Source organism: Hypomesus nipponensis, chromosome 6 (assembly GCF_054491055.1).
Source record: "Hypomesus nipponensis isolate SF chromosome 6, ASM5449105v1, whole genome shotgun sequence".
NCBI lineage: Eukaryota > Metazoa > Chordata > Actinopteri > Osmeriformes > Osmeridae > Hypomesus > Hypomesus nipponensis.
The window spans coordinates 18,237,501-18,254,850 of record NC_140366.1 but is presented as its reverse complement, the minus strand read 5'-3'; the positions used below and the strand labels follow the sequence as shown (position 1 = coordinate 18,254,850).

Below are 17,350 nucleotides of genomic sequence, written 5' to 3'. Positions count from 1 at the left end.
ATCAGGGCTGAGGCACGGCAACCGAGCATGAAAGCGAATTGGAGATGAACGTTGTGTGTGTGTGTGTACGAAACAATGAAATGTTGCAAGCCCAAGCGGACGCTGAGTGTGTCCTCTTGAAGCCTGTCTTTGTCCCGTCCTGGGTGAAGGTGAGGGGTCCCTGTAAACAAGCCTCGGGGACCGAGGCTCCAGACGGGAAGTGGAGACTGGGACTCATTAAACAGGAACATACAGACGGCCTACTGATAATGGGAGAGAAATGCCTCGAATTCCAAATATTTTTTGTCTGCTGTATCGAATGGCCCCCATTGACGTCAGGAGTGCCGGTTATCTCCACGTGTTCGGAGCAGGAAGTTCTCCACGGTGTTGCTGCCGTCTGAAAGACTTAGACCCCTCCCCCCCTCCCTCTCTCCCTCCCTGCCTCCCCCCCTCCCTGCCTCCCTTCCTCTCTTTCACTTTCCCTCTATCGCTGTTGACCGGGGGTGGTGGGGGGGAGGGAGGGAGGGAGGGGGGAGGGAGCGGGTTGAATGGTTGACCCCTCCACTTTTCTTAGGACACAATAGTCTTTGATACCAGATGGTGGGAAAGGGAGTAAGGGGCTCATTGCACATTCAGTTGAGTTACAGCGGCCTGGGCAGACCTGGAGCAGCCTTAAATGGATGCTGCATTGATGGTTAAATCAATTTGGAATGGTGACAGCGTAGCTAGGCCACAGACTGTAACAATTGCAGATTACAACAACAGCATTGCACCCCTCCCCCGTCATCAGACCACACCCACCACCCTCTTGTTATTTTTCTTGAGGGGCGTGTGTGCATGTATTGGGAGTAGGGGGGGGGGGTCTTTTGAGGAGTTCGCCGCAACTATGGACACAATTCTTCTGTGAAAGACATGAAGACGACCAGAGAATAGATGTTTGCCGCAGCTCAATGCACAGTGCTGTTTGGCCCCTTCAGAGAGCCGAGCCGGTGTGAAACACAACTGAGAAAGGAAGAACTGCTCTTCCCTTACGCTGCTCCTTCCCCCTCAATATCCCTCTCTCTCTCCCCATCCCTCTTACGCTGCTCCGCCCTCCTCCGTATCCCTCTCTCTCTCCTCCCATCCCTCACGCTTTACCCCATCCCTCTCTCCCCCTATCCCTCTCTCTCTCCCCCCGTACCTCCTCTCTCTCTCCTCCCATCCTTCGCTCTTTTCCCCATCCGTCTCGCCCTCTTACTCCCCCTATCCCTCTCTCTCCCCCATACCCCTCTCTCTCTCCCCCTCCCTATCCCTCTCTCTCTCTCTTCCCCTATCCCTCTCTCTCTCTCCTCCTCCCTATCCCTCTCTCTATCCCCCATAACCCTCTCTCTCCCCCTCCCTAACCCCCTCTCTCTCCCCCATAACCCTCTCTCTCCCCCCCCTATCCCTCTCTCTCTCTCCCCTCCCTAACCCCCTCTCTCTCCCCCTCCCTAACCCCCTCTCTCTATCCCTCATACCCCCCTCTCTCTCCCCCTCCCTATCCCCCTCTCTCTCTCCCCCATAACCCTCTCTTTCCCCCTCCCTAACCCCCTCTCTCTATCCCTCATACCCCCCTCTCTCTCCCCCTCCCTATCCCTCTCTCTCTCTCCCCCTCCCTATCCCTCTCTCTCTCTCCCCCTCCCTATCCCTCTCTCTCTCTCCCCCTCCCTATCCCTCTCTCTCTCTCCCCCTCCCTATCCCTCTCTCTCTCTCCCCCTCCCTATCCCTCTCTCTCTACCCCCATCCCTCCGTTGGGGATGGATGTTTGGAGGGCTTGTGGGTCGTGAGGGTCTGAAGCAGGGCAGGAAACCTCCTCCAGCTGGGTGGTCTTGGGCTGGTGGTGACACAGCAGCTTCGCCTGGTTTGGCTGAGGAAGTGTCAACAGGGCTGTGGGACGGAGGACCAAGCCTGCCCTCTTCAGGCGGGGTGCGATGCCCCTAAGGACCACGCCAGGCACATCCTCTGCGTCCAGGAAGTACGAGTATCTCGTGCCGTGTCCTGTAGATGTAAAGGTTTTGACCCTGGGCTTAGGATTGGACTGTTTGTTTAATATTGATGAGTCTTACCGAATATACTTGGCACGCTGACGGGAGCTCAGTGCCCACGCTCGAAAGTAGCCTGTGCAGAAGCGTGGTGTATGTGTGTGTGCACGCGTGTGTGTGTGTGTGGGGGGGGGGCGGGCGCTGAGAGATGTACCGGGAACCAGAGGTGGTCCGCGGTTGCCATGGTGACCGTGTGGGCTGAAGGAGCTGTGAGCGTATTGAGTATGCAGAAAACCAGTCCCTAGAGATCTCTGAATGGAAACAAGATGGCTGCCAGAGCGAATGAGATGGAGGGAGGGAGGGAGGGAGGGAGGGAGGGAGGGAGGGAGGGAGGGAGGGAGGGAGGGAGGGAGGGAGGGAGGGAGGGAGGGAGGGAGGGAGGGAGGGAGGGAGGGAGGGAGGGAGGGAGGGAGGGAGGGAGGGAGGGAGGGAGGGAGGGAGGGAGGGAGGGAGCACACACACACAAGAAGAGAATTGACCATGACTGTTCAAAAAGGTTGTATGAAGACACAAGCCTACCGAGGCTGACAGCAGTTTGTTTTCTGCTTTCATTTGGTGTTGAAATGCTAGATATCTCTGAAAACAGCAATGCCTGCACACTTCAGGTGTTATCTTCTTCATTGATAGTTACAGTTTTCCATTTGTTTAGTTTGAATGTTTTGTTTGCTGTCAAATCTCAGGAATGTAGCTGCCCAAGTCCACTTGCCGTCTTGTCCAAACCACACTGTTTCCATGGCCACTGTAACCAAGTGACAAAGCAAGTGGATGCCGACGATATCTTTTCCAGATGTCATCTCTGTCCTTCCTCGGTTGAGAGGAAATGAAAAGCAAACATTTCAAACATGGAGATTCAGAAATAAAATAAAGACCCAGTAAAGATGAAGCAAAAGATGTGGGACCTTATCTTAACATTTTTCTTCTCATCAAATCAAAATACAGAACTGTAGACAGACAGGGCCTACAGTACCTCCTATATTCCACATCAAAGACACACTGGCACACTATCAAGTTTGAGATACGGCGATGCAATCCGGTTAATCCTATCAAACACAAACTGTGGACATCTTACTCTGTGACGACTTAGCGCTCGTTTTTTTAACGAGGGTTCCTCCTCGCCCTCCCTCTCCCACCACGAAGACAGTCTCTGAAGCTCATTACGCCTCGCTCCAGGATTGCCAGAGACAGTTTGACGCTAGTGGGAGAGTGAGTCGCGTGCGCGGGCGTATCATCCGACAGCTTTAGCAGGCACTGACAGGAGCTTCGCTGTCACGGAAACACACAGAGAGGTAATAACCTGCGTGTTAGCAAAGCCTTGCCTCTTAAACTGGAGCCCTGCTTTGCAGCTATGTTGCAGAGCAGGAGCCACTGTAGAGCTAGGCCAACTGCCAGGGTTCCTAGTACTGTGGGTCGGTGTTAGCAGCACAACCGCCAGTAGGAACTATTTCCATTCGCTACTGTGCCAACGTTCATTCCTAATGTGCCACAACAACCACAACAACTTGATGTTTTCCACTGCAATACTTTCTGTCAGATCTGAGAAGGTATGGGATTGTGGAACAGACTGGGACCAACGATTCGGTACAGTGAAATATGGAGAGGAAAAAGAATAAAAAAGCAATATAAATATATATATTATTTTTCCCCCTCTTTCAAAATCTGGATTGAGTGTTCTTTGTGGATATGAGCCCCATTAGGTTTCAGAATGTCATAAATGAGGTCCCTTGTGGAGAGAGATAAGCCTGGGAGCACAGCACTTTGAACTTGTGAGAGCAGCTCTGCTCTCTCTCTCTGTTGCTCGTGGAGCAGAGCTGTGCGACCAGGCTGGCTGTGCTCCGACACGCTTCTGTTATGTTTGTCTCATGTGCACGTGGATCCAGATACAAGCAGATATATTTTCGTTGCATTTCATACGTTATGACTGCAGACTGCAGCTACTCTGGAGACACTTCTAAACATCACATCCTGCTACGTTAAAACGAGAAGTTTGGCCCACCTGTTGAGCTCTCTAATTATTATAGAATTTCCATTGGAATTGTGAAATTGGCTTGTTAAACATGTAATGCACCTGTGCAGGGACTAGTTTCTGTTCTCAAGGTTGAAAAAAACGGGATTTGCACCCAACACAAATACTCACGGAACACCGCCACAACAAGTTGTTTTTCCTGTTCATTGTGTGCCAGCCCTGGCCACCTGGAATCATTTCCCTCAAAGTTCCAGTGCGCTGTGAGTGGCCATTTTTATTGCAACCAGCACCATGAAAGGGGCCTTTCATCTTGAGGGCTTTAAACATGAAAAAGTTGCATTCTAACTCGTCTGCATTGTTAAAACAGCTGTTTGGTGATGCTTAATGTGGAAATCCTTTTCATCATCTCAGAGCTCCCTGATACAAACCAACAGAGATGGGAAGACTTTATCTTGAGTAGATTTTTCTGTCATCAGTAGGCCCTACTTTACTTCACTTTTAATTTTTTGGACAACTTTTCACTTTCATTCTTTATTATTTATTAGTTTTTTTAAACGTTTAGAAGGGTTTTTGAGTTGGAAAAAAATTAGAAAAAATAACTTTTTCTAAAGGTTGAACAAATAGTTTAGAAAGGTTTTTGAATTTGAAATTGTTCTTTATTCTGAATTGTAAGTCGCCACAAGAATATCCACACAAACGTGCGTGTGTGTTAGGGAGAATGAATGAAAGATAATGAGTCAAAGTGCTCTGACTCATCTGTCAATGTCTGTCTGTCTCTCTTATGGAAGGACCGGGCTAAGAAGAGGGATTACGGTCCCACTGTTGTGGTTGTTCCACCAGGATATTGACCCCTCCCTGTTTTCACTGTACGTGTCTCCAGTTTCCCCCAAGAATCCGTTACAGTCACCACAGATATTACCCTCCGGTCACTGCCAAGCTGTATACCCTTCCCAAAGCATTGTTCTAAGCTCATGTATCATGTTAAGTGCCTGTGGGCTACAGACTGTCTTTCCTCAACGGTGTGGAGTTACATGTCCTACCACAGTCGATGGTGTTTATAATGGAGACATCCATCCAAGGAGAACATCTAGCTTCGCGGTTGTGAATGAGCTGGTTGAACATCACGTCTCATCTGCAAGGGCCTGTGATATCGTAGAAGTGTGAAACGCTGCTGACACTTCCTCAACAAATCACTTTATTCTGGAGTGTGGTCTTTCACAGAGCCCACGGTAGCGTCTCAAACAAGGACGCGAGGAAATGAATTCACACTAACAGTTTCATAGTGCTTCACATTCACTGAATTAAAGCCGCAAAATGATCCTTGATAGAATTAACTAAATGCAGGACCCCCCTGCTGTATTTGGCAGTGGCGGAGAGAAAATGGGCCCAGTTCATTTGAGACCGAAATCTCCATGACATCGGGGAAAAATGTGCTGTCTTTCCCCTGCAGTCTCTCTCGTCTCTGTCCACACATTCAGTTCCCCTCCAGTCAACACCAACGACATCCGCCTCTGTGGTGATGACAGACAATGGGGATCTCTGTACAACAACATCCATCTCACACCAAACTCAGGCAAACGTCTACAAACCCAGCAGTCGTTTAAAGGCGACAGAGTAAAAAAGACATGGACGGAGAGACCGGGTTAGGGTTAGGGTCGACCCCCAACCACCGCACGAGCCGACAGCCCCTGTTTTCACCCAATCAAGCGAGCTCTGCAGTCTAGCAAGTCCACACTGTGGGCCTCCCTGCTCAGCCAGGTCTCCTGGACCTGCATAGGAGCCAGGGGAGACCAGGCAAGCAGCCTGGGCAGAAAGAAAGCATTCACCCAGTGTGAAATATCTGCAAGGTATAAGCATGGCCCACGCCACAATGGCAGAGGCCCGCACACAATGCTGGGAAGTTCTGCACAGCAGTGCGAGAGGACACATCCGGCCGAGGGCAAAAAGAACCCATCATCCTATTGTCCGGTGTTATTGTGTGGCTGGCTGAGGTCTGGGGGGGTCAGAGGGGGGGGGGGGGGGGGCAGTGTTGGTGATGTGCCCCTTTTGTCTTTGCCTCTGACTGTCTTAATCCTTGCTCTTTTCACTGGGAGCCTGCAGCCCAGTCTGGGCCTGCAGGGCAGTGAATCGACCCTGACAGGAGATGAGTACGAGACAGCCGCTGGCTCAGTTCAACCCTGTTTGAGGCTTTCGCTTTCACGGCCCGGTTTGAAAGAAGACTGGGCATGGCAACGATTCAACGTGGGGGTTGTTAGGTTCTGAATGTCAACTGGTTTGATCTAGTCTTTTATGTCCTCCTGAAGGAGCGTACAGTATGAATCTGCTTCAGTCCCATATGAGAGAGGGGCAGTGTGCAGCGTTCAGATGCCTTGCCTGGATGCTATTCTTCTGCGACTGTTTTTTTGGCCTCAGGTCAGGTGGAGATCCTGTTTCAACAAGCCCAGACAATCGAAATGGAAATGGCTCCACTCCACCTAGCATCTCTAGCTATCGCCAGTAACGGTTCTTGAATTTATAACAAGCATTGATTTATGAGTTGTACTGTAGCCAGCCAACCAAGGAGAGTCCCTTCGCTGTTGTTTGGGTTTTGTTACCAGACTAAATAACAGTCCTTAGGCTGAAAGTCTCTGAGAATGCATGATAGGAATCCTGCTTTTGTGGTATTCCAGTTATTATGTGTCAGCACTGTTTGGTGACTCCTAATAGAGGAGAGCTTCGTTGGCTGATCCTACAAAGTGAACTCACAGCACCACTGCAACCAACGTTTTCCTTCCGTGCGTTACTCTGTGCGCAAGCTCAGTGCTTCTCGAATTCCATTATTATTTGTGTATGTAAAGAGGTACATTTACAGGAAGTGAATTATAAAGTTCTCTTCCTGTCAAGGGGAAGTAGTCGACTGGAGAAACGCAAGTCTCCCAATAAACATGCACAGTGTCTAACAATATACAGTGAGGTGAGAGGAGGGCGTCACCAGGGGTGTGGGGTGTCCTGGGTTTATAACAGGGAACATCCTGGTGCTAATGGAGTTACCAGCCATGTTCCTGTACTGGCCCCTGGCCCACATGTCTCAGCAATACACTGACACATCTACTGTTTCTACTACAGAGACTGACTTTGTGCAAAGCAACACCCAGAACTCGTTTGCCGTTATTGATGTGAGTCAGTCAGATGTTGTGTGTCAATGTTTTGTTAATTGGCCTAGCGTAGCCAAAGAACACAGCCGAAGACAGGATAAGAGTTTCTGAAAGCGTAGCCGCTTGGAGGAAGGGCTCCAGGCCCTCTCCTTGGCTCTGAGGGGTCCGGTCTGGAGGTCAGAGGGCTGGGCTCCAGGCCCTCTCCTTGGCTCTGAGGGGTCCGGTCTGGAGGTCAGAGGGCTGGGCTCCAGGCCCTCTCCTTGGCTCTGAGGGGTCCGTTCTGGAGGTCAGAGGGCTGGGCACGGAGCCTCAGCCGTCTGGCTGGCCCCGGCAAGAGTACAGCCACTGGGGGGGTCTGCCCTCCACATCCCCTGCAACCAGAACTCGGGCCAAACAATGTGAGCAGCTGGAGGCTCCAGGAAGCTGCCGTCTGGGATGAATCACTGCCCCGGCGAGTCAACTTTCCCAGCCGGTCGAAGGGGGTTAACCAGCTAACAGTCGAGTGAAAACATAAATGATATTCTTCCCATTCACTCATCCCAGCACCTGCATCAGCACAAATATATCATAGATCACAAATACAGGATGCCCTCTTCATCCTCATCATCGGTACCCCCTGTGACATGTTTTCTCCCCATAAAGAGGGCGGTGATGTTAGGCTGTACCTGGTGAGTGTCCTGTGTGCCAAGGCCCAGGGCTCCAGCCAGGAGTCTTCCTCTCTCTGCTCTCTCCCTCAGGCGATGACTGACACCTGCAGTCTCTGGCCCTGCTCCCTGCCGTCTGGGCCACGCCAGCAGGAATAACAGGCTGGGTATTGATCTCTCCCCGGACGTGTTTGCTTTCCACCAGGAGGATCTTCAAACTCAGACACAGCTGTGACAACACCCCCAGATCAGGCGGAGGGGTAAACCTACACGCTGAGCTACATGTCAAAACATTTTTTATATGTTACGTAGAACAGTCTTGCCTGAAACAGCTTTCCGTTCACCTCAGTCTTTGAGTTGTTTAAAGAATTGAGGAAGTAAGTGGATGTTCCTTTGCTGCTTGTTCAGACTTTTAATAGGTTGCTGAACACTGAGTGGTTAAGTGTCAGCAGTCAGGTTATTGTGAGAACAAGCGTTGTCTCAGCAGGTTGAGAGGGAGCCTCTTCTGTTTGCGTCCTAACATCTCGGGTTCTTCCCAGAGTGTGAGGGAGGGTTCTGGAGAGCCGTTTGGGCTGGGCTGGCAGTGAGGGCTGGGGCCCCTCTCTGGAGGAGGTCCTTCTGGAAGCTCTGCAGCTCTGCAGTTGTGCAGCTCTGCTCCCTGATGCTGGCTGATGAAGACGTCCCGCTTCCTCGGTGCTGCTTTTCAGTGGCCACAGCAGCCAGGGAAAAGCTGATGGACTTGTCTTTCACGCTTGTGTGTATAGAACGTTACATAGTCATACCAAGTCCGTTTGTCACGTCCAGTGTACAGTTCTGGTGCTGGGGTTGTAGACATCACCAATAATTCTCTGCAGTATCATTATCATCGTTATAGTTATTGATCGAGGCCAGGTGTGGCTAAAGAGCATTAATCAGTCACTGTGTATGTTCTCTGTCCAGGCAGGACTCTCCAGAGGACACATGATGAATGACTTCAGTCGGCTCCTGGAGAGACACAAGCAGGGACGCCGAACGCAAGAGAGAAGCTTCTGGAACAAACTTAGGAAGACACAATGAGGGGTAAATTGACCATAATATTATCTTGTGTATATATATATATATGTGTGTTGTTTTCTAGTGTGATATATCTTAAAACATATATTTTCGCTCCCTTCCCACCCAGCTGTGAAAATATTTTCTCTGTCAAACATCTGTTGGAGGAATGTGGGGACAGAGCAGAATCACTTCCTGAAAGAGGGGTTTGCCTCCAGTTGCCCGTCCAACACCGGCCCCCTTCCTCCTCCACCCTCACACTCTCCTCTACACCCCCCCTTCCCACCCCCCCTCACCCCACCCTCTCTCCTCACCCTCCTCCACCCCCCCACCCTCACACACCCCAACCACACTGCCTCTCATTCCTGGCCAGCTCTCACCCCCTCCACCCCTGCACCCCTCCATTCCCACACATATTCCACCATCACTTCTCCATTCATGTAGAACCACGCACCCACCTGCCTTAGCCACCAACCACCCTCTGCTTTCCCTTAACCACAACCCTCCCACCCTACCTTCTTTTCATCTTTTACTTCAACCCCCACCCTCGCTTATATACACCCCCACCTTCCTCGCATCCATTCATGCATGACTCATAACTAACCCCCTCCTCTGCCCTCCCTCTCCGCAGCATGGCTTGGTTACAACTCTGCCCTCCTACCACCTGCGCCAGGCGTGTGGATGTTTATGCCTCTGTGATTTATTGTTTTGTTTGTGTCCAACCTAAACCGCACAAGGCTCCTCACCAGCCCCTTTGACACTCTCCCACTCCTGGCCTCGCTCAGCCTCACTCAGCCTCCCTCAGCCTCCCCCAGCCTCCCTCAGCCTCCCTCAGCCTCCCTCAGCCTCCCTCAGCTTCCCACAGCCTCCCTCAGTCTCCCCCAGCCTCCCTCAGCCTCCCCCAGCCTCCCTCAGCTTCCCACAGCCTCCCTCAGTCTCCCCCAGCCTCCCTCAGCCTCCCCATGCTCCTTCAGCCTCCCTCAGCCTCCCACAGCCTCCCTCAGCCTCCCCCAGCCTCCCTCAGCCTCGCTCAGCCTCCCTCAGCCTCCCCCAGCCTCCCTCAGCCTCCCTCAGCTTCCCACAGCCTCCCTCAGTCTCCCCCAGCCTCCCTCAGCCTCCCCCATGCTCCTTCAGCCTCCCTCAGCCTCCCTCAGCCTCCCACAGCCTCCCTCAGCCTCCCCCAGCCTCCCTCATTCTCCCTCAGTCTCCCACAGCCTCCTTCAGCCTCCCTCAGCCTCCCACAGCCTCCCTCAGTCTCCCCCAGCTTCCCTCAGCCTCCCCCATCCTCCCTCAGCCTCCCAAAGCCTCCCCCAGCCTCCATCAGCCTCTCACAGCCTCCCTCAGCCTCCCAAAGCCTCCCCAACCTCCCCCAGCCTCCCTCAGTCTCCCCCAGCCTCCCTCAGCCTCCCCCATCCTCCCTCAGCCTCCCTCAGCCTCCCTCAGCCTCCCAAAGCCTCCCTCAGCCTCCCACAGCCTCCCTCAGCCTCCCCCAGCCTCCCTCATTCTCCCTCAGTCTCCCACAGCCTCCTTCAGCCTCCCTCAGCCTCCCACAGCCTCCCTCAGTCTCCCCCAGCTTCCCTCAGCCTCCCCCATCCTCCCTCAGCCTCCCAAAGCCTCCCCCAGCCTCCATCAGCCTCTCACAGCCTCCCTCAGCCTCCCAAAGCCTCCCCAACCTCCCCCAGCCTCCCTCAGTCTCCCCCAGCCTCCCTCAGCCTCCCCCATCCTCCCTCAGCCTCCCTCAGCCTCCCTCAGCCTCCCAAAGCCTCCCCCAGCCTCCCTCAGCCTCTCACAGCCTCCCTCAGCCTCCCAAAGCCTCCCTCAGCCTCTCACAGCCTCCCTCAGCCTCCCAAAGCCTCCCCCAGCCTCCCTCAGCCTCCCTCAGCCTCCCCCAGCCTCCCTCAGCATCCCTCAGCCCCCCTCAGCCTCCCCCAGCCTCCCTCAGCCTCCCTCAGCCTCCCCCAGCCTCCCTCAGCCTCTCACAGCCTCCCTCAGCCTCCCCCAGCCTCCCTCAATCTCTCACAGCCTCCCTCAGCCTCCCTCAGCCTCCCACTCACAGCCCCCCCACCCCCAGCCTCCCTGCCAGAGTGTCACGTTTTGATAGTTTGTCACTTTCGCTCTGTGTTGACTTGGCTCTGTGTTGACTTGGCTTGTGTGTTGATGTGTTGGTGATGTTGTCTGTGTACATCCACTGCCGTGGTATCCCAGGGAGACGGCTTCTGGGACACTGTGTGTCACTCTGGGCTGTTCACACCCTGACAGGGCCACAGAACAGCTCCTGGCAGTTTCATTAAACTCGGTCAATAGCTGCGTCTTGGCAGTCTGCCTGTGACATGACGCTCATTAGGGTAACCCAGAGTTTTCAACGTTTCAGTTTGGCTCTTTGAAGCTCTCCCATGTAGACTGCAGTGCAGACAGGCTGTTGTTTTGTAGATATTGAGGACTGACTTTTAAGCAACTTGTGCTGCCCCACTGCATGTTGATGTCCAGCTCCATGCCTCCGGTCAGTTGTAACCCTGTCTCCATCACAGTAGGATCGCAGGCCTCCAGCCCCAGAGCTGCCCCCTTCTCTCCTCTCATCCCAGCCCCGACCTCCGTCCAGGGGTCAGCCTCCAGGATCGGCCGGGCCAGGAAGCAGATGGGCAGGGAGTCTGCGAGGAGGCCACATGCGGGGGGGCCAGGATCAGGGTTTGGCTGCGTGCCTCCGTGACTGGCCAGTCTGACTGGGTGTGTGAGAGCCTTTCTGGGCCTGGCTGTGCAGAGGCACAACAGGAGCAGCTGGGCCCGCAGACACACTCCCTGTTATCTGTGAGAGGCCTGGCTACAGGGCCACTTCCTCTACTGTCCAGGGGTGAGGGAGGGAGGGAGGGAGGGAGGGAGGGAGGGAGGGAGGGAGGGAGGGATGGAGGGAGGGAGGGAGGGAGGGAGGGAGGGAGGGAGGGAGGGAGGGAGGGAGGGAGGGAGGGAGGGAGGGAGGGAGGGAGGGAGGGAGGGAGGGAGGGAGGGAGGGAGGGAGGGAGGGAGGGGGTTTACAGCTGAGAGCCGTGATGGAAAGAATTTGGAAAGGCAACCGTTGAATAGGATTATGCACTGGTACTATGTCACAAAGGACTAACATTTAAGGGCCAGTGAGGCTCTGCTGGGTAGACTGTAGTCCTGTGTGCTGATGTCCTGTGTGCTGAAGATTTGGGATTTTCTTCAAGACTTAATACTTTTCTCATGTGTCCTGACTGTGTGTAGTTGTGCTTGAGGTTTGGTTGTGATTGCAGGGCGAGAGTGATGACTGTGTTCAGCATGTGCACAGCAGCTCTCACTCAGCTGTGCAGGGAGCCAGATGGATCTCTGACGGTCTGTCCCCCTGCTGGCTCATGACCACGCTGTTGAACTCATCCCAGGATGATTAGGGATGAGACGGGATGCAACACCAGTCTAATCTGCTACTAATCATTTACATGTAGTCATTTAGCAGACGCTCTTATCCGGAGAGACTTACAGTAAGTACAGGGACATTCCCCCGAGGCAAGTAGGGTTAAGTGCCTTGCCTAAGGACACAATGTCATTTTTTCACGGCCAGGAATCGAACAGGCAACCTTCTGATTACCAGCCCGATTCCCTAACCGCTCAGCCACCTGACTCCTGATCACTTCGACTGTGGCAATGGCCTCTACCCCAGACGTCACCCCCTCCCTCCCTCCCTCCCATTGGTCAGTGTTAATAACCTCAGCCCCCTCCTGCCAGCAGTGATATGGGGATCCTGTTTATCTGGCCGCGCTGGTAGAATAATCCCATTAGAGGGTCACTGAGCCAGGGAATTGGTGTAGCAGGAGTCCTTCAAACGGCCTAATCACAAGTGCAACTTGTTGGACCCTGGCCAGGATCTCAGAGGCTGGTGTGTCATGTTGCTCCCTCTGTCCACAGGCCCGGCCAGGATCTCAGAGGCTGGTGTGTCATGTTGCTTGTCCACAGACATGATCAGACGCAGGTGCTGCTGTGTTGGACTGTCCGGGCTGACCAAGGCCAGTACGGTGACGAGCATACCAGACATGCAATTTTTATATTTATTTCAGAAATCATCCAGGATGGGTATTTGCTTCGTTAAGAGCCTCTGTCATAAAAGCCGCTTTTACATTTATATGTAGTCATTTAGCAGACGCTCTTATCCAGAGCGACTTATAGTAAGTACAGGGACATTCCCCCCGAGGCAAGTAGGGTGAAGTCATTTGGCACAGCGGGGAATCGATCTGGCAACCTTCTGATTACTAGCCCGACTCCCTCACCGCTCAGCCATCAGACTCCCTCGCTTTTACGATGGTGTTTGTCTGGAGAGCGAGGCGTTATAATAACCAGCAGCTGTGTGTGTGTTAATGGTGCTCTCGTGTGTGGGGACCCCCACAGGGGCCCCAGGAACCCCGCTCCAGTGCAGCACCAGGCCAGCCACGCCTCACCCTTCACCGCCCTGGCTGGGGTGAGAGCAGGGCCACTCACTGGAAACACATTATTTACTGTCATTAACATTCTCTCACTCAGAGGCTCCTGCTTTAAAACTGCACATCTCCTTTAGAGGAGAAGGAACGCAGAGGAAAAAAGAAAACATTTGAGGGTGTGACTAGCACATTGGAATTTATAACATGTCAGTTCACCTCATATTGAATGTTGTTATGTCACGTTCAGGGATTCTGGGCGTAACAGATTAGGTAAAGACGTATCAAGTTTGGGTGGAGAAACAGATGGCCGTGTTAGATGGTGTTATCTGAGGAGAGTCCAAGCTGAGATGCAGAGAGAGAGAGAGAGAGGACAGTTCTTGCCACCCGTGTCACACAAGCGTCGAGAGAGAGAAGAGCTGGCCAACAGAAGCGTCAGGACCGTGGGGAGCCTGTCTTGAAGAAAGTAAAGAAACCATCCCTAATTTAATAAGGGGCTTCATAAATCACTAAGCTCCATATTTTGCGAGTGTTTTGTAATAACGTCAACACTGCGGTTATTGTATTTTACGACGTGTCTTCTTCTGAGATCAGCCCTCGAGGGCCGAAGCAAAAAACGGTCTCTTGGAACGAAAGGGAGAAGGAGGAGGAATAATGAATCTGTGGTTGTTGCTCGCTGAAGTTCTCTCCTCTGTGCCCAAACTGCCCTCCTCTCAGTGCTGTTTGTCACACAAGCAGTATGCGCTCTCTCAAACCCCATCAGACGATTTATCCAAGGCTACGCGTAAAGGCTAATATTTCTGCAGAATCACACTGTTTCTGTTCAAGCAGCCCCCGCATGATTCTTTCAGTTTGAGTTCCGTGTGTTGAGACGTCTGTGATTTAAGGCAGGCCAGCTGTGGTACTTGTGGCCTCTGCAGTGCTCTGTAGATCTGGACACCTCCTCTGGCGTGCTGTGTGAGTGCCTTCTCACGGTCCTTTCACCTCAGGACCCATTAGAAGAAGACATGTTCTAGAGATGTTGGCTCAGTGGAGAAGGTGTCACCTCTAGTGGAGGGTTGGGGAGTTGCGGTCGTTCGACACTGTCATGTCTCCTTATCCATCAAGGGATTTCTAGCCTTTGAGATTGGGGTTCCATTTTCTGCTTGCGAGCGCAGGCATAGTCAAGCAACGCTGTAATGGTTGTATAATGGCTTCCTGTTCTAAACTAACCAGGCATGAGGCGTGCAAGCTTCTCTGTTTGTGAAGGAGAGGAATTCTGTACTCCCTCTTCAAAAAATAATCTTTGACGATAGAATAACCTGGAAACGTTAAAGCCTATTGCAAACAAAAACACAGGACTTGCCTCGGTGCTAGGAAAGCAGACCTGCTTGTTTGTGGAGCTCTGGTAGTGAGTTATTACACTGGGTTGGAGGATACCACATTGCCGCACTCGCAATTATTAGAGCAAATATTGACAAGTAGGGCAGCAGATGTTTTGATGTCCGATCTCTTTCTTTCTCTCTTGCTCTCTTTTTCTCTCTCTCTCTTCATCTCCCATTCATCTCCCTCTTTCCCTTCTCTCTCTCTCTCTTTCTCCTTGTCTCTCTCCCTCTTTCCCCTCTCCCTCTTTCCTCTCTCTCGGTCTCTCGGTCTCTCGGTCTCTCGGTCTCTCGGTCTCTCGGTCTCTCTCTCTCTCTCTCTCTCTCTCTCTCTCTCTCTCTCTCACTCTAAGCAGACTGGTCTCACTCTGAGCAGACTGGTCTCACTCTAAGCAGACTGGTCTCACTCTGAGCAGACTGGTCTCACTCTAAGCAGACTGGTCTCACTCTAAGCAGACTGGTCTTACTCTGAGCAGACTGGTCTCACTCTAAGCAGACTGGTCTCACTCTAAGCAGACTGGTCTCACTCTAAGCAGACTGGTCTTCTCCAGGCAGGAGTGGGATCACTCTGATGATGCAGAGCCTGCATGCTGGTGCACAGATGACTCAGCTCTGCTTGTTTTAACAGTGTCTTCATGCGTGCCCCAGACACTTCAATGTTGGTGTGTGTGTGTGAGTGTGTGTGTGTGTGTGTGAGTGTGTGTGTGAGTGTGTGAGTGTGTGTGTGTGTGTGTGAAGAGGGAGGAGGTGTCACTACAGGGAACACATTTACAGATTAAATATTCCAGGTCTGAAACCGGAAACCAATGATTATACGACAAAGCATTTCTTTTGGGAGCTGTATGGCGTCTGCTTCTGTTTGTTTGTTTTTGCAACCACACAAGTCATTGATTCATTTATTTATTTTACTCATTTGGAATTCACCAAACATGATTGATGAACTTAGTTATAAATTCTTATCAGGATTTCCCAGCAGTCTTCGCCTGGTTGCTTTCACCTCAACCTTCACCTTTTCAGTCTCCTCTGAAATATTAGAATAAATATTAGACAGGAGTGACATATTGAAATACGTTTTGGTTATTATGTTCCAGAGACGGGAGGAAGGCTAGAATCCCAGGGTGCAGATCCAGGAGGGGGTGGAGACGTCTGATTTACATCTGGACCCTGACAGGCCTGGTGTGTCACGGGACAGCTTATAGTATGGATGGAAATGTTCCTGTCAATCACACAGCCCAGCCCAGGACAGCTGCACCTCGGCCTGCACACCGCCCTCACTTTCAACACACCCCCACGGCTCCCTGCATCCTGAGAGACCAGACAGGAAATGCTGCCTGTTTTTTTAATGAATATTTCGATGGATGGATGGATGGATGGATGGATGGATGGACTTCTGACTTGTGAAGGCTCTGACATACATTTGCCTTCAAAGATAAAGCGATCTATCTTAAGTCTTGGTCGTCCTTCCTGAACGCCGACTCCTAGTTCTCTTTCGCTTGTGTTCTCACCGTGTGAACACCTTCAGGAGAGTCCGTTGATGCAGTAAGGCAGGGACGGTCCTCTGTAGGTGGCCGTCCCCTACGTTCTTCCCCCAGCATGTTGTAGTGTTTACGATGACGCATTCAAAAGCGCCTGGCTCCTGAAGGCTCAAAGACAAGTGCTGTCTGTCTCGATCTGAGGAGTTTGTAGGTCTGTTTTGTCTGCTTTGTAAGGTTGTCGCTCCTTCTCATACTAGTGTTTAGTGTTTAGTGAACATGCAGGTAGGAGCTCCCGTCATGCAGCAAATGGAAAACAATATAAGAAGACTGCCTTGGTTTGTCTAGTTCTCCATAAAGGCAGGGCCTCTGGGAGAAGCCATGTCGGCTTCTGTGTCAATCTGTAAGCAACGCTGCCCCCTAGAGTGTCTAGCAGGTTACTGCAGGGCGAGACAGGGTTTCTGGGCCAGACAGCCAGCTTGACCAGAGCTGCTGTTGTAGGCTGGCACTGCTGGGACAGCAGGCTGTGTTTGCTGATGATGACTAATCAGGCCTTTCATCATGCTGTTGAATTTACTGTTTTGTTTACTCATTTACTCATGCAGATGTTGACATGCCAGCAGTGGTGGTATGTGTGTGTGTGTGTGTGTGTGTGAGTGAGTGAGTGAGTGAGTGAGTGAATGTGAGTGCGTGTGTGATGTGACTCACACCATGTGACCCAGGGTCAAAACCCTGGCTGGGAGGTTTATGCTTCTTTGTAGCAATTTTTTACAGAAATGAAACTTGGAAGGCAATGAAGGTATGTGATAGGATAGAATAAGGTTATCTCAGGAACCAGGAGATAATCATTAATCCAGTGACATACTTTACTGCAGGTGTTCCCATTAGTCAGAGAGCGAAGCCCAACATAGTTATTGTCGGTCCTCCGAGGAAATCGAAGGTCATTTATTGACTTACTCCAGGATGAGAGTGCGTCTGCGGAAGGCAGGCTACTGGCAGCTCCTGTGTAGCTGGGCTTTGATCACTCTGCCACGACGATTAGATGAATCTTCTGTCTCCTGCCGCCTCAGCGCCCGGCACACGAGACAGAAGCAAATCCCTTTGAAGCGCGGCGCAGTGAGCTTCGACTCAGCGGCGCGCTCCAGCAGTGAGCACACTTGGTTTGTCATCCATCTTTTGGGATGGCGTGCTGCGGCGGTGGCAGAGGGTTGATGGATGGAACAGGGCGTCTCCGTGGGAGAGAGCTCCATCCTGCCCGATGCGAAGCAAAGCACTCTGGGATTAGCT

General features: G+C 52.2%; 1 protein-coding gene across 3 annotated transcripts in view; it reads left to right on the top strand.

Moving 5' to 3' along the window:
• The first annotated feature begins 8,732 nt into the window (after positions 1-8,732).
• Positions 8,733-17,350, top strand: part of lama4 (laminin, alpha 4) — a 35,501-nt gene continuing 26,883 nt past the window's right edge. For 2 of the 3 annotated variants that reach the window (XR_014758534.1, XM_084700736.1), the window contains exons 1-2: positions 8,733-8,839; positions 8,943-9,018. Coding sequence is in view for 2 of the 3 variants with exons in the window: in XM_084700736.1 (XP_084556862.1) it covers positions 8,748-8,839; positions 8,943-9,018 (168 nt within the window). In the remaining variant the exon portion in view is untranslated. Of the gene's footprint in view, positions 8,840-8,942; positions 9,019-12,742; positions 12,826-17,350 lie in introns of those variants that run through there. The other variant, XM_084700737.1, reaches the window with a different exon arrangement.